The following is a 24,648-nucleotide window of genomic DNA, read 5'->3' as shown; positions in this document are numbered from 1 at the left end:
GCCCATAGTCCTGGGTTCTGGTCATTTATAGAACACGGAATTTATGACCCATGACAAATACTTCTCAAGTTGTAACTGGGTCATGTTTTAGTAGAATGAATTCTTTTATAAAGAATTTAATGCAAGAGTAAATTCAAGATAGAATTAAGGGAAAGATAGGCTACACACATAAATAGGAAGTATCATTATGCTCTTAAATCTGTAGATAGGAAATACAAGAAATTTGTTCACCGTATAGAAATCAAACAATGGCACTCAAAAAATAAAATTGTCTTTTGCAAACTTATTTTAGCAGAAGCTGTGCCAGGAAAAGTGTGATCCTGACTCCCCCTTGGTTATTTACAGCCCCACAAAATATACATTTGCAGAGAAGAGAATTCAGAAAGAAATGATCAAAAACTGAGATACTAATACACTTCCATTTTGCATGAATTTATTCATTGACTTAATTGGTCCACATTGCTTCTGATTTCTTTTTCTACTTCTGTGAGTCTGAATCTAAACTTATGTGCTTACTTTGTGTCTTCTGTTGTCAACTTTCTTCATTATCCTATTAGTCAAGATTTCATTAAGTAGAACATATGTAAATTTTTGGATATACTGTGTACCAGAAACTTTGAAAAGTTGGTTTTAATAGCATCAAATTATGTATTTCAGTACTTCTAACTAATTAAAATACCATATGTCTACTTTTAAATACTACATAAACTCTTTCATGGTCATTTGATAGATGATGACTCATGTGCTAAGTCTTTTTCTAAGGTATGTAGAAAATTTTATTAAGAAGAAGAAAAAAAAAGTTCCCTCATCTTTAAAAAAAAAAAAAAAAAAGCTTGTACTTTCATGTTATTTTAATATGCTCATGTCACTCGGCACAATTTTAGTGCCACCTGAGAAACAGCATAAGCTGCATTTTTTTTTTTCTGCTTTTTAGAAATGTTTGCGGCTGGTTTAAGCAGTTAGAATTTGGCACTCTGTGCACTTAGCTATAGCACTATAGATATTCAGAAATGCTGGACATCTTAGTTATTTGTGTATATACATTTTATCTTATTAAATTAAAAAATTTTAAGACTGAGTCTTTTATTCTAATGTACTGCCTGGATACTTATTACATAACTAGAGTCGAGCTCACAGACTTAGTCTTTGTATTTACTTTGTGGTGTAGACTAAAGATAAAAACAACAATCCCTCAACATCATAACATGGCCTAATGATATTGGAGATAGCAAGTAGATCTACCAGTATGAATCACTGGCTGTTACTGGAAAGCCCCTGAAAGATTATGAAGATAGGCAGAATTTCATATATCCAGTTTACAGAAGAAACTGCAATATACTTGTATATGAAGGATATGTTTAAAGTATTTTTTAAAATTCCTATTTTTCAAAACAGGACAGAAGGATGGTAGAGATTTTGTTTGAAAGTTTAAGCAAGGAATCAAATCAAATCCTTAGTTGAATAATTTTTATCTGTTTCCCAATATGGTACCTCTAGCCACCTATGACTGTTGAGCATTTGAAATGTGACGGAGAGAGAGAAAATAGATTTTTAATTTTATTCAATACTAATTGAAATAACCATGATTAGGCCACACCACAGTGTGTATTACCTATATGTTAACATGGGTTGAGTATAACATTATAAATTAACTGAATCCTACTAAAAAATAGTTACCTAGCTAAGTGCATTATATTAATTATTTATAAGGGTTGTTATGAAATTTAAATCAACATATTGAAAGGACATAGCACAATGACTAATCCACACAAAACATGCATTATTAGATCACTTATTTATCAACCCTACAATCTTCATTTAATAGCTAAGAAAGCAATCTTTTGCCTTTAACATCTTGTTTAGTAGCAGTAATCTGAGAGTTCTAAATCTGTTATTTTTCATTGATACTAAATCCTACACTGATCTACCACAGGTATGTTCATCTCCTACAATCTGCTACAGTCACCAGTATGCATGTACATGCCCACAGGAATCACTGCATTCCTCCCCTAAAAGATTATTCTATCAGACACTTCTTCCCTCACCCTGCATATCCGTATCTTCGGACTGCAAGGTGAATGTAACATTAAGTCTCCCTCTGTTGGTTGACAGAGATCATTTAGGATCTGATGTATACCACTAAAGGTACCACTATCAGGTTGAGTTGCTAGTGAGTCATTTAATAATGAGGACCCCCCAGTTTCTCAAGCTGGAAGACCGGCAAATGATCACAGACAGAGATTGGGGTGGAGATTCAGGAGCCATCGCTGCCTGGTCTACTTCGTTAGGTCGACATACTTTGTCAATGAGATAGAATTTACAGAGCAGTTTTGAAAAATTCTAATTCATGGTATAAATGAAGACAAGACTGTAGTAATGACTGTCCTTGAATTTTAGTCAGAGTATACTTGGATAACTCCTGAATCTGGCATTGATATTGTTGTGAATAGGGATGTTTAAGAATAACCCTGAAATACTCTATTAAATTATTAAGAAACGTATCTGTTCATTCCTTTTTGTTTTGAAGAGCTCTTTGGGGAGCTCCAAGCCATTAACAAAAATAGATTGCTGAAAGAGAGACATAAATGAAGCTTATTATTTTTGCCATTTCCCCGTGGGACTTACCATTTCTAGCATGTTCAAGAGCAGCCGGCTGTGCTTTCGGACAATATTATAAGCTCGACAGCAAAGCTCCACAAAATCTTGGAAGTGCTGTGGATTTTTCCCACCTTCTGTAATGAAGTACTCCATCTCTGAAGTAAAAATAAAAGGGGCTCGGTCCCTATAAGCCAAAAACAAAAGCAATGACAAACAGGAGGGTAAGTGGTTTGTAGGTTTTAGATTAGGCAGTTAGGACCACTTATTTCCACGGAATGTTCCTGGTATCTTTTCTCTACACTAATGGATGAGGCTCTTTCATTGGGGGAGACAAATAGACAAACTTTCTAATGATAGGATTTGCATAACTGGGCTGCAACAGAGAGGCAAGGATAAATATCATTTTACTATGTTGAGCTATTTTGTCCTAAATTACTCAACTACATTTAGAGGGGAATGTTGCTCATTAAAAATAATAGCCAGTTAATAATGCAGGTACTATCTATGCAAAGTCACTATAGAAAGTATACTTATGCCAAATTTTGCCATGATTTAACCGGTTGTGAGGTTGATCTTATGTAAAAATTTTTTTCTTTGAAGATATGCTGACCTTTTAGGGAGCAAGTTTGTGGTAAAAGCCGAGAACCTCTAATGACAAGTTCTTTCAGAAGGAAATCTGGGGGGTTGGGGAGTGGGGACACCTAACCATTGTCATATGCTTAGGAAAGGGGATATTTGTTCCACCAAAGACAATTGTGCTCAAAGCTGAATCTTGTCATGGCTAAATCTCCTCCTCTCTTAAAAATGCCACCAGTACCATCCCATCCTTATCTCAAATTTCACTTCTAGGTATCCACATAACCTCTCTACCTGCATTAAGCCTTAATTGTGTCTTTAAACTGTGCAGCTTTTTTTAAATTTTCACTCACCTTGTAGTGACATTGTAGCACAGTTTTATATTTTCTTAATCATGAAAAACTCATAATTTCATATCTAATAGTTTGCAGTGATTCTCACCCCCTATACTACGTTATATTGGATGGAACTTGGAAATAATGTTAGAAGAGTCTTGAATTTTGCAACTAACTGAAAATTTCTGTTCTGATAGATCTTGTCTCTCTTTAATAGAGAGAATTCTATTGGACCAAGTTGATTTCTCTGGGGAAGTTTTTGTAGTTAAGCTCTAGATCAAGAGATATTGCATTTCCTTCGTACATAGCAACAGGGGTTACAAGTCAGATGCAGATGCATCGTCACAGAAAGCTAAATATGTAAAGCAAACATATCCAAAATAGAGAAAACAAAGTAACAATAGCAAAGGAACACATTTCAGTTGAGTTTAAATGTTATGGTCTGAATCATCAACGATTTCAGCAAAATGAAATGAATCTTAACTTGCTTCTGAGCAATTAAAGTATCCCAGAATTATGCCACTTTTTATTTGTAAATAAAAAGTCTCATGTATGCGACAGAGGCTCTCCCACCCATCCTTACAGAATATAGGAGTTTTAACTGTGGTAAGGTTTTATCAGCCCACTCAGGCAAATTTAATTCTAAGTTGTGGAATTAATGTGTTAGAGCCAATCTCAGAAGTTTAGGCATTGCTTATAAATCTGAGCCATAAATTGGTTGTGGCAAGAGGGAAGATTGGAAACTCTGATATCTCTCAGTCTACTGTTACTACATTCTGTATCATGAGTTGAAACTCTGGTTAATACCATTTATAGCTATGTAAGTATACTGTAGCAATGTCATGTTACTATCCTACCTTTTTCTAGATTAGTGGTTTTACAGTTATGTGCTTAAGTCTACCTTTTTTTCCCTTCTGTAATTTTTACCTATATGCTTTCCAATTTTTCTCTTTGTCTCTGCCAGACCCTCCCAACCCCCACTCTTCTGACACTGAGTTAAAGATCAAGAACAACAATGTTTCTTACAAGAAATCTTTTCTAATTAACTTAATAACTACTGGTAGTCTTCAGGTTTCTTTAACCCAGAAGGTTTGCATGGTTTTCAAGGGAAGAGAAAGTATTCTCTCTTCCCTTTATGTCTGAAATAACCTTTTGATGATATTCTATTTTATGCAATGAATGCAACAACAAATATGCACAGTGCATACAGTGAAGAGCATGTGATAATTTAACATTTATGCAGGAAAGCTAGGTGAAAAAACTTATTTATTATGTTTCTATTGTTTTGCTGTAACAGTTAATCATTTTATTAACTTATAACCATTCTTTCCCTAAGAGTGTTTTATAGATTTTTTAAAAGAGAAAATAAATGAATTGATGGTTTAAAAATGTATATATGCTTAAAACAGCAAGACAGACAATTAAGGGTAGAAATATATATACACATATGTGTGTGTGTGTATATATATATATACATACACATACTTGATATAGGGAAATAGCAGGACAGTGAACAAGTTGCTGTTTAGTCTGTGTACTTTTGAATAAGTCTGTCCTGCGATTTTGTGGGTATGGGACCCAAGTATTTGGGGCCCTGCTACTCTGGCTGTGGCCTGGCCCCTGCTTTATGGGCATTTGAGGAGTAAGCCAGTAGATGAGAGATCTCCATCCATCTCTCTCTCTCTCTCTGTGTCTCTCTCTCTCTCACTCTGCTTTTCAAATAAATACAAATATACTTTTTTTAAAGGAGCAATTATTCATTGATTTGATCTTTTAATCAAATATGTACAGTCCTCAAAAAATGCTCCATTTTTCAATATTGCACACATCATCTCTTTAGGGACACAATGATTCCCAGAAGCAGCTTCCTCAGATGTGCATTATGCAGTCTAGCTAATGCTCCTGGCTCCATCCCAGCAGTTCACAGGGCCTTTAGTTATCCTAAGTTCAGTAGACTCAGATGGGCTCTGAAATTAGTCACATCTCCTAAGCATTTATCGTATATTAGCTTAACTGTACTTGTTAGCGTTTGATTTTAAAAGTTACTGAGAAATTACACCTGTCTTTTCACTCAGAAAATGCCCACAGGAAGGAAGTGGCCTTGTTGTTAGGATCCTATTTTGCATGCTCTTTGCAGAACAATCATCTTGCAAAAATTTACAGTTTTTAAACATCTGAATTGAACATACTTCAGGGCCATAACCGTGAGATAACTGTCTTACATAGTTATCTAAAGAAACTACAGAAGCAGCCATCTGTCTCAGTGCTGGAGAGAACAGGCTGCATTGGGATTGTGGAGAAATGGCAGTATCACATCTTCCAATGATCAACCACCTACGACCTATAATTTTGGACAGGTTTTATCAATGAAGACTTTTCTCTGATTTAGTTCATCCTTTGAATAGACAGAAAATGACAGTCCTCATTTCAAAGATTTCCTCTGAGGATTAATGCCTATGAAGTATGTATAGAGGGTTTTTTTTTTTTTGTTGTTGTTGTTGTTGTTGTTTTTGACTGTGTCCTTTAGAATCTTATCCTCACACTTGGTGATGTAGCAACACACTAAACATCTCTTGCCATATCCCAAGCCAGGATATCATACCCATTTGGAAAGGATTTCAAAGGGGATGCATGCTTCAATATTGGCAGGGGATACGAAGAGAGGAATAGACCAAGTTACCTCTAAAACAGTATTTTATCAAGGATTTAAGACTCTGTGAACATAGTTATTTCCTGCTTTTGTGGAGTCACTGGTGAAGTCAGCAAACGGAAGGATGCGAACTTTAGCTTAAGGTTTAAAAAGACATGAGTGTTTGAGTAATATATTTGTACCCTGAACCGAAATGTAGGACTTAAAAATGGGGCATATTTGGTTTTACTTAGTGAAATTACTATTTTCATGAATTTCAAATGTTCCTAGGAAATATCATATTAAGATATGTCTGGAATATTTCTAAGAGTTGCAGACTGTGTAACAGTGAATGCTGTTATTAGCATACAAATAGATGACTACAGAATGCAGTGGGTGAATGTTCAAGCTTCTACTTTTTTTGATATCACAAATGACCTACATTTTGAAGAACACAATTTGATGTCCAACAAAAAGAACTCTAGTCTCTTTTCTAATATGCAAGAGTTAATTGAGAAGGCAAATTTGTAATCTCCACTGGATTGAATAGAGCCTTGTATAATCAGGCAACACAGGAATCCTAGTATTTGCAATGCAGTGCATGGACTATTATGGAAAGAACATTTAACACCCTGTGGGATCTCCAAGCTTGTGGCAATTATTAACTATGGAGGGCCTCACCAATAATCTCTAAGTGCAAAACATGTCCCCTGTTCAGCCTCTTTTGTAAATACACTGTAGGCCCTCAAATCCCCCCATCTTTATTTAGCTTCTTAATAACTTTAGATACTGACTGTGGGGTGGCACATAGGTGCGAGTACATCATTTCTCTTATTTAAAAAGGGTAGTGAAATAGCTGAAACTTCAAAACTATCAGTCCTACTTTCCCAAGTCTAATATGTTTATTTTGTGAGGACACAGAAAGATGGGTAACATCCTTAGAATCCCCATATGGTTTTCATTTTAACTTGAGCTTAGGGGAAAGTTCATAGCCCTGTTCTGCTTAGAATTCCCGTACATGATTGCAACAGAAGTTAGTTGTCTGGATATGAAAAAAAAATTATTGATGCTACAATTCTTCTATTAAAACTGGATTTGTAGTACTGCAATTTAAACAGGGATCAGGTTCTAAAATCAGATTAAAGACAGAAATCAAGAATAGAACAAGTTACCTCTAAAACACCAATAAAACTACAATATGCATGATCAAAATGTATGTATCAGGCTTGAAACTGACATATTATCTCTCACCAATGGAATTGCTTACGTTTAGGAGATGTTCATGTTTTCCTTTGAAAATTACATTTAGGAGAAGGCATTTGGCCTGTGGTTAAAATGCAGGTTGTGATGCTCAAGTCCCACATTTGGAATGCCTTGGTTTGGTACCCAGATCTGGTGTCTGATTCTAGTTTCCTGGAATGTCAACTCTGGAAAGTAGCAGGTGATGGCTCAAGTAATTGGATCCTTGCTACCCACCATGTGGAAAACCTGGATTGAGTTATTGGCTCCTGGCTGCAAACTGGCTCAGCCTCAACCATTGTGGGTATCTGGGGAGTGAATCAGTTAGGACCATGAGATGCTGTTGATAGCACACTGTGCGCTGGCACATGCCAGGGGCATAGACCCATTGGGTGTTGCAAGGCATGGCCCTTACTCTAAGTAGTTCTCTTTCCCTCTTTCTTCTTCTCTTTTTTATAACCTCTCACACAGAATTTTATTTCTTTCTCAATCATCTTCCACCATCTTTCATATCTCTTTGAAGAAAATTTGTTTTAAATCAGAAGTTGTTTATAAAAACTTATAATGGCAGGGTGATGATGGATACAAGGGGATTATGCAGAGAAAACAGGTGATAAAGCAGAGTAGAATGATCTGGGGAAGCAGAAAAGAGAACAATGAGAGTGAGAAGATGGGAATGAAAGACCAAACCTTTTTAGCGTGACATACTCTAAAGGAGAGTGCTTTGTAAGATCCAAAGCACTATGCACATGCTAGGTGTAGTTGGCCTAGGACTGGCTTTGTGATTGGCAGAAGGCTTACTGAAACATACAGTGTTTATCTTATCCCATCTTATCCCTCTGACTCACATATGTAGGGTGATCAACAGGAAAAGCAAACAAGCAAAACAACAAAAACCTCCTTGGTAAATTTTCAATTTGAATAACAGCCTATGGCAGGAACTTAATTTTATATTAATGCAGTTGTACGTTCTCAGTTTAAGAAAATAAATTTAATGGCATATATTTGGAGTGGTTCAATCAACCAAAATAGAACTTTTTGCTCTACGTTAAGAGCTTAGGATAAACGATTATTTTTTTAACTTATTTGTTTCAAAGGCAGAAAAAGTGGTCTTCCATCTGTTGGTTAACTCTCCAAATGCCCACAAAAGCCAAAGCTGGGTCAGGTGGCAGTCAGGTGCCATTCTGGTCTCCCATGTTGCAGCAGACACCCAAGTATCTGAGCTGTGACCTGATATTTTCTAGGGTGTGAAACTGGGACTCAAAAGCAGGCACATTCTGAGAGCAGGTGCTGGAGTTTGCAGTGACACGTGAACCACTGTGCCAAAGGCCTGCCCCTAAGACATCTGTAAAGCACTCACAGATGGAGAGATACTGAAACTGTGTGTTCCTACTAGAAAACTCAAATGATATTAAGATTTGCTCTGAGCGAAACGATCTACAATATTTCTTAGTAAACCATAATGTGAATAACAGACCAATGAGATTCATCTAATTTCAAACAATACTAAGACATTAATGTCCTGCCACATGCCTTAATTACTATCTACCTAGCACTCAGGTCATTATGAATCATGTACTGAACCAGAATGAATGGATTAAGATAAAATTAATCCCTTAATCTGTCAAATATTTTTAAATGATGGCTTTGAACTGAGAAGATTTAGAATATAAATATGAAAATACTCAAATTAGAAAAGAAACAAAATTTGTTTATATCACTGGTAATTAATTATCTATTGAGAATGTCAACATGATAATGTATGGATACAGTGAACTTTTATGTATAATATTTAGATGAAAATGTTGATTGTATTAGTTAATGGTAATCTATTGAGATAAAAACTTTGAGTGTAAGCTATATTGTAATAAGACCAATAAGTAATATTTTGATCAGTGTTGCATAAATATTTCACAGGCGAAGAACAAAGGTTAAATTATTTTGTGTTTTTAAATGAAAATTAGAATGACTTTTAATTCTAAAACACGTCCTATGATGTGGTGGTGAATATTTAATAACTGGCTCATTTTTCCACTTAAAGGGGAGAAAAAAAACCTCTATGATTTGTGCATATGCCAATTTCTGCAGTGCTACTATTGGCATCCTGACTGATTTAAGGCTACTAGTGCATGGGCCACAGCTAGCACACTGCCGAGTGCCTGAATTGACATCAGAAGTTAGGAACAACTTGAAGAAATACTCTTCAATCCAGTCAGTCAGCCAAGAAGCCTCAAACTAACGTAAAGGACAAATAGTGAATTTATGAATTTCAATATACAGATGCCAAAGGGCACCAAAAAAGACATGTACATAGTGTTAAACCCCAGAAACAGTAATCACAGAGATGCATTCTCATTTCCTTACACTTCCTTCAGAACACTTACATTAGAGTTTATTATAACAACTTTTAGAAAGCCCTCACTCAGGGTCAAGTACTTAAAATGGATTTTTTGAAGGTCAAATAAATTTATAAATGCAAAAATGAAGTTGCTTCCTTAGGATCACACTGTTAGCCCATAGTAGTGCGGTGTTAAAAAACAACAGAGTATCTCCAGGATAGTTTTCCTAAACTTCAGTTCATAGTACTTCTAAAATGATATAGAAGTAAAGCCACAAGGAAGACTCGATGCAGGGACAGCATGACTAAAGTGAAAGTCCATTATCTATTTTGGAAATGTTGTCTAAAATAAAAGTTTGCAAAATGAGCTAGGAGAGCGATAAAAACATTTTATAGAAAGCCTTCATTAATTTCTCCTGCTGTATAAGAGAAAGCTATCCTCAACTGTTGATTTGGAGTTCATTACTATAATTTTTTATGTAATGAAAACATTACTGTATAGAAATTATTACAGGGCAATTGAGTGAAATTGTGGATGCATAACTTCTGAAGCACTTTAAGTTGTATCTTTGTATTTGAAGATAAAGATAAAAAGAAATAAGGATAATAAGTAATACTTCCAAAAAGGCCACTGGTTTCAGAAAACTGGAGAAATTCTCATTGTTTCCACGGAAAGGATTAATTTTTTTGAGAATTAGCTAACATTCAGATAGAATTGCTATTTGATTTCATCTGCTGCTAAAATCTTATTTATATAGGATGTGAAATTCTTCATATTCATAACCGAGATATGTTTTTTTGGTCCCCAGAATGTGGAAATATTATAGCAGCCCTGCAGGTTAAACATGGAGACAGGTTTTCCAGATTTCTGGAAAACTAAATTCAGATCAACTGTTCAGGGACACTTGGGCGTAGAATCCAAATGAAAGTGTAGCTCGGCTGTCTCAACTTAATCCAAGAGTCAAGAGACCCCAACATTTGTAAACAGTCCCTAAACAGAATTACCAGGTGGCTAGTGTGAGATGTTCTAGAATGGTGATTAAGCAGGAGTACAAAAGGGTAGCAGCCTGGTGAGAAAGTTTTTTTTTTTTTTCTCAAAATGTCATTTGTAAGGAAGCCAAGGATCAAGGGAAAATCTACTTTGCTGTATATTGCATTTGTTTCTGCTCTGCTGGCCTGCTGATTTCCATTATGAAGCTCCCTGTCCTTGACTAAGTAAGAAGTAAATTTGCAATTTACGGGTTTTATGTTTGTGTGTAATATTCTTTTGCCAATCCATAACCCACACAAACATTTGGAAACTTTTTATATGAGGTTGAATATGATTTAGTAGAATGATGATGTGAAGTTAGTTAATATGTTAACACTTTATTAACCATAACAGTTATAAAATGCTTCTCCTCTTGATGTTTTGAAGATATAGGGTAAGAACAAGAGAAATGTATGCATCTAGGACAGATATACTCTGCACTCGCAGCAGATACAGCATTTTACATTAAGGAGTGTGACTGTATCCTATTACTGGTTATTTCTGGGGCATTTTGAGGTTTACTAGACCATGGGGGATTAGGCGGTCCTCAGGCATGATTATATACCTGACATTGTGTTTTATGAGTGATTATTAATGTTTAATTGTATCCATAGAATCTAGGTGAAGCCAGGCTTTGCTCTGAATACCAGGTCTACAATGTAATGAATGTGGAGCAAATAAGAATATTCATTTATCCTAGAGGGATAGAGAGACTTTATTCATAAGGGGGCTTTTTATCTGCTTGACAACCAGTAAGAACAATCAGTGGAATTAGGGTAGAAGAAGTCAGCTCTCGCATGAAAACAACATTTAGGGAACTGCACAAATGGCTGAAAGAGCCTTAGAGGAAAATTACTATATGCTTTATACAATGCACAAAAGATATAGTAAATGGACATCGTAGAATTTAGCCATTAAGTACACTCAAGGCAAAAGTTTTGGTATAAAGAAAGAGGGCCAATGAAGCTCACAGGAGCCACTGATAGAGATAATATCCTTGAAACAATACAAGTAATTTTTACATATTAGGGAACTGATGTTGGCCTAAATCTCTGGTGGTCAATACCATTAATCTCAAGGGAAGACAGTGTAAACTTCATTTTCATTCATCAATCAATAACTATTGAATGATGAAGGGTCTGCCTGTTATTGGTTTATCGGCAGATTAGCTCAGCAAACAATATTAAGAACCTATTACAAGTAAAGTCCAATGTGGGCATATTATTTACCTTTCAAGTTGCACATGGAAGACTTAAAATTGCCAAACTGTGTAAGTAGCAATAGCTACTGCCACAATAAGCAAGCAAACAAGACAAACATGGACTGTACTTGCTCTGTAGACCTTGATGCACATCTTTATTACCATTCTTAAGGAATGGTTTAGTTGCTTATTCTTTGTCTCGATAAAAAGTCTTTTCTATAGAACTACCACTCCCATGGACAACACAGAAGCTGGTGGATTGAATGAACAAAGGTTACCCCAAATTTCTAGTTGATGTTCATGTGGCTCTACAAATTGCAGATACTGGTTCATAAGAATAAAATCATATTATACAGATAATGTTGGTACTTTGTTTACCTAATTATGGACATCTGGTATATATTCTATCACATTCTGTTGTGCAGACATTGCTTTTCTACTGGGGGGCTGTTTTTAATCATAAATGGCTAATTAGCCTTTGGATCAATGTGTTCCTTCTGGTTTTATGTTCAGTATTTTTTTAAAGAAACTTTTCATCTCCAACGTGTGATTTCCTTAATAAAACAATCTGTTTTTCTACTGGTCTTTCACGGTTCAGTAAATGATATAAGTATTCATCCATTTGCTAAGACCAAAAAAACCTAAAAGTTACTCTTGCCTGTTTTCTCCTCCAACCGGCTGCACTCCTCCCCAGATCATTCATTATGGCTAATGTCTAATCAACTACCATGTCCTATTACCTTGTCTCAAATATATTCTGAATCTGTCAGTTTTCATTGTTTCTGCATTAAGGGCTTATCTGAACTATTGCAGTGGCCTCTTAACAGATCTCTACCATATAGGATATCAAGAGAGGTTTTTGTGATCTGATGAAATCAAGCAATGGTTTCTCCGCAATATAAAAACGCAGCAACCTTCCATACGATGCTCCCAGTACCCTTCCAAATCTGACCTCTACTGTTACCATTACGTCCTATTGCCTTCTCTCCTTATCTCAGATCCCACACCTCCTTATTGTGGTTAAAAGATTCCACTTATTTCCATGCTCACAACTGGTATGGAATACTCTTCTCACAGGTTTCCGCAAGTCCGTCACTCAATACACAACTGTCTTTTTTTCCAGATCTCTTTAGGATGCCATGCCTGTCCCAGTAACTCTCTGTCCCACTTCTCTGATTTAATTTCATTTAGAGTCTCTCATTTTCTCACCTCATTTATTTGCTTATTAACTTATTTAATGACTATTACCATAATGTCTATTACCAAGAGATCAGGCTTGTATTTGTCTTGTTTGCTGTTCTATCTTTGAGTGGTGATGGGTACTCACCAAACATATGTGAAATGATTCAAGACTAATTCAGTGCTGAAAGTGTGCTACAGGGTACTGCAAAACGTTCATGGAAAGCCCATATTATTAAAAAAATATGTGCATTGATTTGAAAAGGTTTTGGTACCACAGTAAATATACCTTCTAATTCCATTTCCATGAACTCTTTGTTCTCTGTATCATAAAACCACAAGGGGACTTCAAAGTGTCAGTTTGATAAAGGCATTATACCACATTATTGAATCATCAACACATGCCTCATTGTCCATTCAGTGTTGATCAGAAAATAAAATATCACGTGAAACAGTTCAGAATGGAAGTTAGTGTCCAATGGGGGGAGGGGCAATTTCATTCTTTACAGTATTCTCAGGAGAGGGAAGAACACAATTTAGTCCAGTAATAATTTGAGGAAACACAATTTGTCCTAATGATCTACTGAAAAAAATCCTTCCTTCAACTTTATATAGTTATGTTTGTTACTTTGGAGGACTTGAGATACGGGGAACATGTCATCTGTACAGTTTCTATGCCATTACATATTAGTTAGGACATTGCTTAATGAGTATAATAAACATTGTTTGTGCACTGACCTTTTGATGCCTCCAAATGTTTGTGCATGACCTAGGAATTTTCCAAAGTCAATATGAAACATGTGGCCTGACTTTGTCAGCATGATATTGTCATTGTGGCGATCACAGACTCCCAGGATAAACGTCACCACACACCAGCCAGCACAGGAATAAAGAAAGTTCTTCAATGCCTAGTCGATTGAAAACCAGTAACACAAAAATAAAGACAAAATGAGGAAGCACATTGGTGTTAGAGGTAATGGTAACAAGTAAAAAAAAAAAATTACATAATTAAGAACAATGTCTACATCTCACTGGCGAGAAGGGTACAGATAAGTGTCTCATTCTTGACATGCTATAGAAAAACAAAGTAATATGCTTTAGCATTATTTTTCACTGAAATTGAAAGAGCTGTTTGCTATTTTTATCAGAGAGCTCTGATAACATGTTTTATTAAAGTATTCCTGGTGTGAGTTTCTGATGCTTCAGATATACAATATAGAATAATTTTTTTTCAATGTAAAAGAAAAAATGATCATATAAGACCAATATTGCTGGGGTCAGCACTATGGCACAGTGGGTTAACGCCCTAGCCTGAAGCACTGGTATCCCATATGGGTGCTGGTTCTAGTCCTCGCTGCTCCTCTTCCGATCCAGCTCTCTGCTATGGCCTGGGATAACAGTGGAAGATGGCCCAAGTCCTTGGGACCCTGCATCTGTGTGGGAGACCTGGAAGAGGATCCTGGCTCCTGGCTTTGGATTGGTGCAGCTCCAGCCATTGCAGCCAATTAGGGATGGAAGATCTCTCTCTCTGTGTAACTCTGACTTTCTAATAAATAAATATTTAAAAAAAAAGACCAATATTGCCTACTTCCCAGAGAAACTTAAAGTACCAATTTTTGAAAAATTGAAGTTTTGGAACACAGAAAAACCATACTGTGGTATCTGTAACATTTTACATTTATCCTTACAAATAGGTCCTCTAGCTGATGTCCACAAGTGCACAGTATATATCAGTGAATGCCTATGTGTGTAGGGGGGGAGCAGATTATCATTAACTTGTTACTTATGTTACTTTTCTTCCCATAACTACTTCTTTGTTTTCAAAATAATCTCCCAGGGATATATCATTTTCATCAACCTGATCGTGCAATCATGCATGTTTGATTAGACCAAGGTTACGGGTTTCCAAGAATGGTGTGGCTGACGTGGTGAGGTAGAAATTACTGTATCATCTGATGACATGCCAGGAAACTTATTTCCAGGTTTCCCAAGAGCCTGAATAAATCACTTAATTTGTCTGGATTTTCTTTGCTTGCAAAATAAAGATGATGAAGTATATCTTTCACATGGTGATTGTGAAGAACAAATGTATGTGGAAACACTTCAAACAACATAACCCTAGAGATCTGAGCAAAGCTCAAGTTATAATTTTGGGAATAACAATGCATGTTTCAATGTAATATCATCTAATTCTTTGTTGTTTGGTCTGTAAAAAGCTGTGATTTGCTCCACTCTGATCTCATAGAGACATGGAAAAGATGAATTCATGACTATGAACTCTTAGTCGGAGTGACCCATCATCTCAGGTTGCCAGGACCAAGGAGCATCCCAACACAAGGGAATTTCAGTCCTCAGGAGTTCCAGCCAAATTTAATATTGGCTTAATTTCACTTTTTGTGTGAATTGGCATGCAGTGGCCTCCGCTTCTGGGTAAAATTGTTGTACTAGTTCATGGCTAAGTAAGGGGAACAAAGTCTGGCTCTAGTCATGCTAATCTTAGCCAGGAGCCCAGGTACAGGACAGAACCTGCATAACTATTTGCCAGAATGAAGCAAACAGATACAAAAATGTTCACATTCAATAAAGCAGTACAGTTCTCTCAACTGTAGACTATGGCAAAAAGATTATTGCAAAGGACAATTATTTCTATAAACAGAAGGTTATATACAAAGAGGTGGAGGTTGTTTGGAAAAGATAGTTTTAAGAGGCATCTGCTCTGGTGTGAGACGTTCTAACAGAGACAATGAGCAATGAGAATCTATACTGATAGGGATTTTACCTGGAAGGAAAAGCAAACATAGGAACCTATATGTAGCTAGTGTGCCAGTAAACGAGGCCATTAATACTGGACTGATGTGTGAGTGAAATAGAACTCAAGGTGTACTTAATTTACTTTTCCATAAATCAGAATACATAATGAACCAGAGCATATCCTTATTTAAAATCGGCTTCAGCAGGACAAACCTTTTCGTAATCTGCCTTTATGGGGTTGTGCTGACTGAACCACTTCTTGATTGTGTTTTCTTTCAGCGGTCCCATCAGTCCGGAGTGGCGATGGATCTTGGCAAGGGTGACAGCATCAGACACCATCTGCACCAGCCCTGGTGGATAAAGAAGAGGCTATGGGCAGAACTCTTTCCTCACAGGAATAATACTGAAGAAATATATTTTAACCTAGGTAGCAATGGCAGGAGATGTCAGAGATATTTGGATTCTTCTTCTTCTCTCTAAAACTTTGATGAAGGAGACTTTTCTAGATGGCCTTCCTTCTAATTCTTCCTAAATCGTGAGGAGCACTGAGACTACATGTTGTGTTTGGACAGATCTATCTGAAAAGTCTTTCATTTTTTTTTTCTTCTAGAACTATGCTAGGGAGCCAATTAAATGATCTCAAAAACACTGCATGGAGACCAAAGACAAGTGACTCAATTATCACATGACTGGAGCACCTTTGCACCACTTATGCCTTAGGTGAACCAAGTACAATCTGAACAACAAACAATTCAAATATATTTTAAAAAATCAATGATCAGGGGTAGGCATTTGGCCTGGTTAATTGCCTATGAATATACTCAAATCCTTTGTTGAAGTACCTCAGTTCCACTCCTGAGTTCGCTCTTGACCCCAGCTTCCTGCTCATGTACCCCCTGGGAGGCAGCAGATGATGGCTCAGGTAGTTGGGTCCCTGTCACCCAGGTAGGATACTCAAATTGAGCTCCTGGTTCTAAGTTCTGGCTGTGGTGCAGCAGAGGATGGGAGTCTACCAGTCCTCCTTCCCTCTCTCTCACTGTCCCTTTGTCTCTCAAATAAGTAAAAATATATTTTTTCAGGTTAACAAAAGTGTCAGTTAAATGCTACATCTCTGGGCATGGATAGAATATCTGTTCAGTAAACATCAACAGACACACCTGCTTCTTTCTCCATCATATTAAAGAAAAAATATAATAATAAATGTTAAAGGCTGCAGATATTGATTGACTTAATAGGACCTTTGTCTTACCAGCCATGTGTCCATCTGGGCTTTTATTCATTATGCTGTAAGATTACTGGAATACAAATATTTTAAAACCTCCAGAGTTTTTTTCTATACAGAACAGCAATTAAACTGAACACTTAAAATTGCCCTAGGACTAGTGCTCACAAAACAACTTGCACTGTACAGTTCTGTAAATAAAATCAGGAGAAATGAGGTACTAGAGTTTCTGATTTCTAGTCCCCACAATTACAAGGGTTGCAAGGTAAGACACGTAGAATGACCAGGGACACCTCTGATAACCATGTAGACAGAGATGGGGAAGATTTATAAATGTTGTAAGTTGATTACTTTGAATGCTTTTGAGATAGACCATGAAATAAACAACTTGGTAGATCAAAATGGGATACACAGTTCTTCTCTGTGTTGCATTTGGCCATTTGGCAGCCTTCATCTCTCTAACTACCCAGTAGTCCAGTTGTGATCATTGGCCATCTACAATTCTGAATCAGCAAGAATGAGCTCTGGGCATATCTTAGTATCATAACACTTTGGCCTCCTTCCCCAATAGAATGACTCTCGCCCAGGCCTTCTCCTGTGCATTAAAGGAAACAGCACACTGTAAAGCATTGCATGTGGGATCAGCAGGTACTGCTGCTTCTACTCTGGAAAATTTTCACTCCTTATTTTTCCAGTTCCTCTATTTAACACTTCATAAAAGAAAATTACCTTCCATAGTGTCTCACTGACACCTCATCCCACACCACGCCTTAATTAACAAGTAGGTTATTAGGGCTATCGCTGTGAAAGCAGTATGCTATTTTTAAGACTACAAGTACAACTATCATGGAAGATAGTATGGAGATTCCTCAGGTCTGAAAGTGATCTCATATGTGACACAGCCATCCCACTACTAAGAATTTACCCAAAAGAAATGAAATCGGCATATGAAAGGGTTATCTGTTCATTCATGTTTATAGCAGCTCAATTCACAATAGCCAAAGATATGAAATTCACCCAGATGTCTATCAACTGAGGACTGGAACAAGAAATTGTGGTATATATATACACACTAAGGAATAGTACTCAGCTGTGAAAAGAAATCCTTTCGTAATAAAACGGTTCAGCTGGAGACCATTATGCTAAGTGAAATAAGCCATTCCCAAAAAGACAAATATCATATTTTCCCTGATTTATGGTATTATACAGAGTACAAAAAGTAATGTATATGAGTAAAATGGACATTTTGAGATTTGATTATTAATAGCTCTTATCTGTACTTCCGAGTAGACTACAATTGGAACCTCTGGCAAAGGGACATAATCCCTGCCTTGATACACAAGACTGAATGGAAGCTTTCAAAATTTTTATTAACAAACAAAAGGACCACATTTATCCAAGGAGTTCATTTTTGCTTAATTTCAAGCCACAGATCACAAGCTTTGCATTGATTACTACTGAAATTCTTGTACCTAATTTACAATAACTATAATATGGGGCTGGCACTGTGGCTTAGTGGGTAAAGCCGCCACCTGCACTGCCGGAATCCCATATGGGTGCCAGTTCGAGTCCTGGCTGCTCCACTTCCAATCCAGCTCTCTGCTATAGTCTGGGAAAGCAGTGGAGGATGGCCCAAGTCCTTGGGCCCCTGCACCCAGAAGAGGTGCCTAGCTCCTGGCTTCGGACTGGCGCAGCTGCAGTCATTGTGGCCAACTGGGGAGTGAACCAGCAGATGGGAGACCTCTCCTCCTCTGTAACTCTTTCAAATAAATCTTTTTTTTAACTTTTATTTAGTGAATATAAATCTCCAAAGTACAGAATATTCATTACAATGGCTTCCCCCCATAACGTCCCTCCAACCCGCAACCCTCCCCTCTCCCACTCCCTCTCCCCTTCCATTCACATCAAGATTCATTTTCGTTTCTCTTTATATACAGAAGATCAGTTTAGCATACATTAAGTAAAGATTTCAACAGTTTGCTCCCACACAGAAACATAAAGTGAAAAAGACTGTTTGAGTACTAGTTATAGCATTAAATCTCAATGTACAGCACACTAAGGACAAAGATCCTACATGAGGAGTAAGTGCACAGTGACTCCTGTTGTTGACTTAACAAATTGACACTCTTGTTTATGGCATCAGTAATCACCCTAGGCTCTTGTCATGAGCTGCCAAGGCTATGGAAGCCCCCTGAGTTCACTGACTCTGATCATTTTTAGACAAGGCCATGGTCAAAGTGGAAGTTCTCTCCTCCCTTCAGAGAAAGGTACCTCCTTCTTTGATGACCCATTCTTTCCACTGGGATCTCATTCGTGGAGATCTTTCATTTAGTTTTTTTTTTCCCCCAGAGTGTCTTGGCTTTCCATGCCTGAAATACTCTCATGGGCATTTCAGCTGGATCTGCATGCCTTAAGGGCTGATTCTGAGGCCAGAGTGCTGTTAGGGCATTTGCCATTCTATGGGTCTGCTGTGAATCTCACTTCCCATGTTGGATCATTCTCTCCCTTTTTTATTCTATCAGCTAGTATTTGCAGACACTATTCTTGTTTCTGTGATCCATTTGGTTCTAAAACCCAATATATTTCACTAAAACCATACATTATATATATTTACATTAGTTTATATTATGCACCTTTAACTACTTCTAACAATTCTGTGAGCATTGAATGATGGGTGGTTCTATGGTTACAGTCAAACTAATGCAGCGATTCTCAAATTTCAATACAAAATGGAAATACCTAGGGATCTAGTTAAATTAGAGGTTCTGATTCAATAGGGTTGGGGTGGGTAAAGCCTGAGATTCTGCATTTCTCTTTGTGCTTAAAGATTTATTTATTTGAAAGGCAGAGTTACAGAGAGGGGAGAGTGAGAGACAGAGAATCACTGGTTCAGTCTCAGAATGGCCGCCTACAGCTAAGGACTGGGCCAGGTTGAAGCCAGGAGCTTTGTCCAGGTCTCCCACATCAGTGTAGGAGTTCATGCACTTGGGACACCATCTGCTGCTTTCCCAGGGGCATTAGCAAGGAACCTAATCAGAAGTGGAGCAACCGGAAGGTGTACAATCAGAACTTGAATTGGTACCCATATGGGATGCCAGCTCTGCAGGCAGTGGCTTTACTCAGCACACCACAGAATAGGCCCTTCTTCTGGCTTTAAATGTTAATTTGGGGAGGGAGGTAGGGAGAGACAGAAAGAGAGAAGGGAGGGGGAAGGGGGGGAAGAAGATGGGAGAGATGGAGGGAGAGAGAGATATCTTTCATTTACTGGGCACCTTTTTCAATGCCCATAAGAGCAGGAGTGTGCTAGGCCAAAGCCAGGAGACCAGAATTCAATCCAGGTCTCTCAACATGTGTGATGGGGACCCAAGTACTTGAGCCATCACCTGCTGCCTCCCACGGTGCCTTTAGGAGGAAGCCAGAATCAGAGGTAGAGCAAGGACTCAAAGCCAGGCATTGCAGTATTGCATATAGGTCTCTCTGGTCATGTATTAACTGCTGTACGAAATTCCCACCCATAGTCGGCGTTTTTAACAAGCTCCCAGGTGATTTCAATGTTGCTGGTCATTGTATGCCAATTTAAGTAGCACAGCTCTAAGGGACGGAACTTTTCTAGGTAGTAGTTATGTAAGGCAGTGACTTTCAAGCAGGTGTGTGGAAAATACCTGAGCAGCTTTTTATGGTCACTGATTCTTGAGCCTTTTGCCCTCCAGTGGAGAGTTCTAGCATGCCGAGATTGGGGCAACTTTAACTACTCTTCCAATTCCCCTAAGTAATTTTTATGGTGCTGAGTCCTGAGTCCTGGAGAACCAATGATAAAATGAACCCTAAAGAATGTTTGTCCTCTTAGCTTCTCCCGGAACTCCCGGGACATCACATATGGTCTAGTCAGAAGAATGATAATCAACAATAATGAGCAAGTCCTCTGAACTTAGCTCCTGCAGTCCATTCTCCTTAAGGGCAGCGACCCTATTTAGTCCATTTTAGAAACCTCCATCTCTCCTTGCGACATTTCTTAAGAAGAGTAGATATTCTGTAAGCCTGGGAACCTGATTAAAGATGCAACCTAATCTCCTAAAAAGGACATTTGTTTTGATGATCTGTGCAAGTATTTTTCTTGAAGCAGTATTTTGTCAGGATAATGCCCTCTGAAATCCTACAACTATAAAAGATTGTTGGTAGATAGAGGGAGAAAATAGCTTGACTTATGACATCTACATCTTAAGGCGAGTCTGTAGTCATTTGTGCTGAATCATTTTGTTAATTTTAAAAGATTTTGCTTCAGTTACATTCTAGGAGTATAAATAGAATTAAAGGATTCCAATGGGGTCAGTGATTTATTCAATTTCTGAAGAAAAGGTGATGCATGTGATAGCAAAAAGATCAGCTTGGCTCATCTAGCTTTACTTGTACTTTTCCAGTATATTAGGAAATGAAAGAATTAGATCATTATGTAAGATAAGGGAGTAAAGGTCAGGAAATACAGGGCCAGTGCTGTGGTGTAGCCAGTAAAGCCATCGCCTGCAGTGCCAGCATCCCATATGGGAACCAGTTTGAGTCCCAGCTGTTCCACTTCTGATCGAGCTCTCTGGTATGGTCTGGGAAAGCAGTAGAAGATGCCCCAACTCCTTTAGCCCGTTAACCCACGTGGGACACCGGGAAAAAGCTCCTAACTCCTGACTGCTGGCTTCGGATCTGCACAGCTCCAGCTATTGTGGCCATCTGGGGAGTGAACCAGCAGATGGAAGATCTCTTTCTCTCTGCCTCCCTTTAACTCTTCCTTTCAAATAAATAAATAAATCTTAAAAAGTCAGGGAATAACAAGTTCAATGCTAAAAAGATTTCTTTTTTTAGGAAACAGAGTTTAATATTTTTTCATTTTACTTGAAAGTTAAAAAAAGAGTGAAATTTTCCATTGGCTGGTTCACCCCCTTAAATGCCTGCAACAGCTGGAGCTAGATTAAGTCAAAGGCAGGATCCTGAAACTGGGTGGCAGGGGACCAAGTATTGGAGCCAGGCTCTTACTGCCTCCCAGGATGCATACTAGCAGGCAGCTGGAGCAGAAACCAAGTAGTTAGGACTCAAACCGGGTAGTATGATATAATAAGCCCAATGCCAACACTGGAACCAGAGCTTTAGAAAGGGTTAAGGGGTGGGGCACTTGATATGGATGCAAGAGTCCTCCTATCAGAATTAAAACAGTTGGTGTATTATAATGGCATTATTCTGAGGTATCAAAAATCAAGCTAAGTTATCTAGGAGGTACATCCATGTTCTGCTTCTAAAATCTTTAAAAGTCACAGCTCTAGGACTGAGTATGCAGGTGGAATAGAAACCAACGAACCAGGTCATGACAGCTCATTTGTGATGACAGGTTTAAGTGTTAGCTCTGCCTGAATTAAAGGGAAAAAAAAAAAAAAACAACAGAGGAAACTACATAATCTAGGTCCCTTTTCTAGTTCTGTAATTTTATCCCTTTGTTTACACATGTATCTACATAAATGTTACCTTAATTTAATGAGTTTCCAAGTAGCAATAACCACATATAAAAATGATGATAACCTATCTTAGGAATTGTTTCTTCAATTTTGCAGGATTTTTAACTAGGTACAACTTTTACCTCTGATGCTTTAGTAGCAATTTGAGTAGATGATCAGCATTTTTTCATTAGAAATGTGCAAAATTATATTTCCATATTTTCTTGGCTCTTTCAAAGTAAAAAAGAGTATTCAAAATTTGCATGTATACACACCATGGACAATTTATATTCTATTAAAGTCTTTTAGAAATCACCTGCAGAGTTACAATGTATTTAGAACTTTCAGAACTCTTTGAAACACTTAAACATGTATACATTTGTATTAATGGACAACAATTGATATTTTTTGAATGAGTAGGGGTTTTTGTTTGTTTTTATAGAGACAGGCCCTGACTTACCACAGTGTGACTTGAGTTTTCTAGGTTTATACTGATGCAAAAGCACTTGACAAAATTTTTCTCAGTGTTTTCAATGTTTGCGAAACAAACTGATAGGAATTACATACTACTGTACTTATATAAATTTTAAAAAGTCACAAAATTATTAAAACTAAAGTTGATGATCTTTTCCTTTGATTATTGTGGATAGCCCTTGCTTATTTTCCTGCTGGTCTATGGTCTTTTTACTTTTTATGTTTTGAACCCTTTGTTTACTGGAGCCTATAAACATTTGACTATAATGTAAGTTAAAAATATGTCATCTCAAAATAACAACAACTAGTTTTAAAAGTGCACTTGAGTTTTGAAATTTTCCTGGGCTACAGACGTATGCATAACACTTACTGCTGCTTCCAGCAGTGTCAGTCATCTGCAGCTCTCACTATGCTTGTAGCTATGATGGGCACACCGTGACGCTAAGCTGTAAGAATTGGGCTAGATGTGCTAAACACATTTTGTAATTACTGTATTTTCAATTTGTGGTGGATTAATTGGGATGCAACTCCACTGTAATTTGAATTGAATCTATAGTCTCTGAAAAAATGAAAACACATGCATACAAGTTAGTTATTAATGAAATTAACTCTTAAAGAACCACAAAAGGGGGACCGGTATTGTGGCATGGCGGGGAAAGCCACTGCTTGCAATGCAAGCACCCCATATGGACACTGGTTCCAGTCTGGCTGCTCTACTTCAGATCATCTAGCTCCCTGCTAATGAGCTGGGAAAGCAGCAGAAGATAACACAATGTGGGAGATCTGGATGGAGTTCTGGTCTCCTGGTTTTTTGCCTTCTGGTCATTTGGGGAGTGAACCAGTGGATGGAAGATTCTCTCTAACTCGGTCAAATAAATCAATCTTTAAAAAAAAAAACACAAAAGAACATGACAAACTTAACATTTTGATTGTATAGGTTCTAATTAATATTTAAAAACACAGGGTGATTTATATAAATTATATTGCATATCATTTTTGAAAATGATCCTTTGTTAAGAACCTGTGTATCTCTTTGGATCATGACATTTGTAGTCTATAAAGCTGTAGAAAAATTTGAGGCAGATTACCCGTGAACGTTTGAGATAAATAATGGACGTCAACCACTTTCTCATCTGCACTGACCTTGGCCTTTTCCTGTGGATAGACATCTATAAATGATCATTTGCATATCCAAGCCCTCCTGCAGCCAAATGTTGTCCATCACCTGAATAATCTGCAGCACCAGCATATCCTGACGAAGATCATCGCCTGCCTGTTAAAAACAAAATTACAGACTCCCAGTTTCTCCTTGAATTCCATTAAAAAACATTCAAATACAGTATATGTCCTTTCTTTCCTTCGATAAATATCCAGCCTCACTTAGAGTGGTTTCAGGTCTTTTATTAGCAATGCAAGTGCTTTGTGTTTTTGATAGAAGGTCATAGAAAAGGAGAACCTCCCTTTAAATGATTACAGAAGATTCAGCTATCAAATTAGAAGCATGGCTTGCAATGTTGTTCCCTGATAATTATCTTTCAATTTATTATATATGTGAAATTTTGGATTCGCAGTCTAGAAAAAGGCTGGCTGGATGTTTATCCA

At 37.4% G+C, this 24,648-nt stretch overlaps 1 protein-coding gene across 3 annotated transcripts in view; it reads right to left on the bottom strand.

Moving 5' to 3' along the window:
• The window catches only part of PIK3C2G (phosphatidylinositol-4-phosphate 3-kinase catalytic subunit type 2 gamma), a 403,205-nt gene that overhangs the window by 98,795 nt on the left and 279,762 nt on the right, over positions 1–24,648 (bottom strand). For all 3 annotated transcript variants that reach the window (XM_017343356.4, XM_089303889.1, XM_051850300.3), the window contains 4 exons: positions 24,190–24,319; positions 16,090–16,226; positions 13,864–14,033; positions 2,626–2,782 (listed from right to left, as the gene is read on the bottom strand). In XM_017343356.4, coding sequence (XP_017198845.3) covers positions 2,626–2,782; positions 13,864–14,033; positions 16,090–16,226; positions 24,190–24,319 — 594 coding nt within the window. The remainder of the gene's footprint in view (positions 1–2,625; positions 2,783–13,863; positions 14,034–16,089; positions 16,227–24,189; positions 24,320–24,648) is intronic.

This window comes from Oryctolagus cuniculus, chromosome 9, assembly GCF_051225735.1.
Source record: "Oryctolagus cuniculus isolate XC-2025 breed Fujian yellow rabbit chromosome 9, ASM5122573v1, whole genome shotgun sequence".
NCBI classification, from domain to species: domain Eukaryota; kingdom Metazoa; phylum Chordata; class Mammalia; order Lagomorpha; family Leporidae; genus Oryctolagus; species Oryctolagus cuniculus.
The sequence above is the reverse complement of the archived record's forward strand: the minus strand, read 5'-3'. Positions and strand labels throughout refer to the sequence as shown.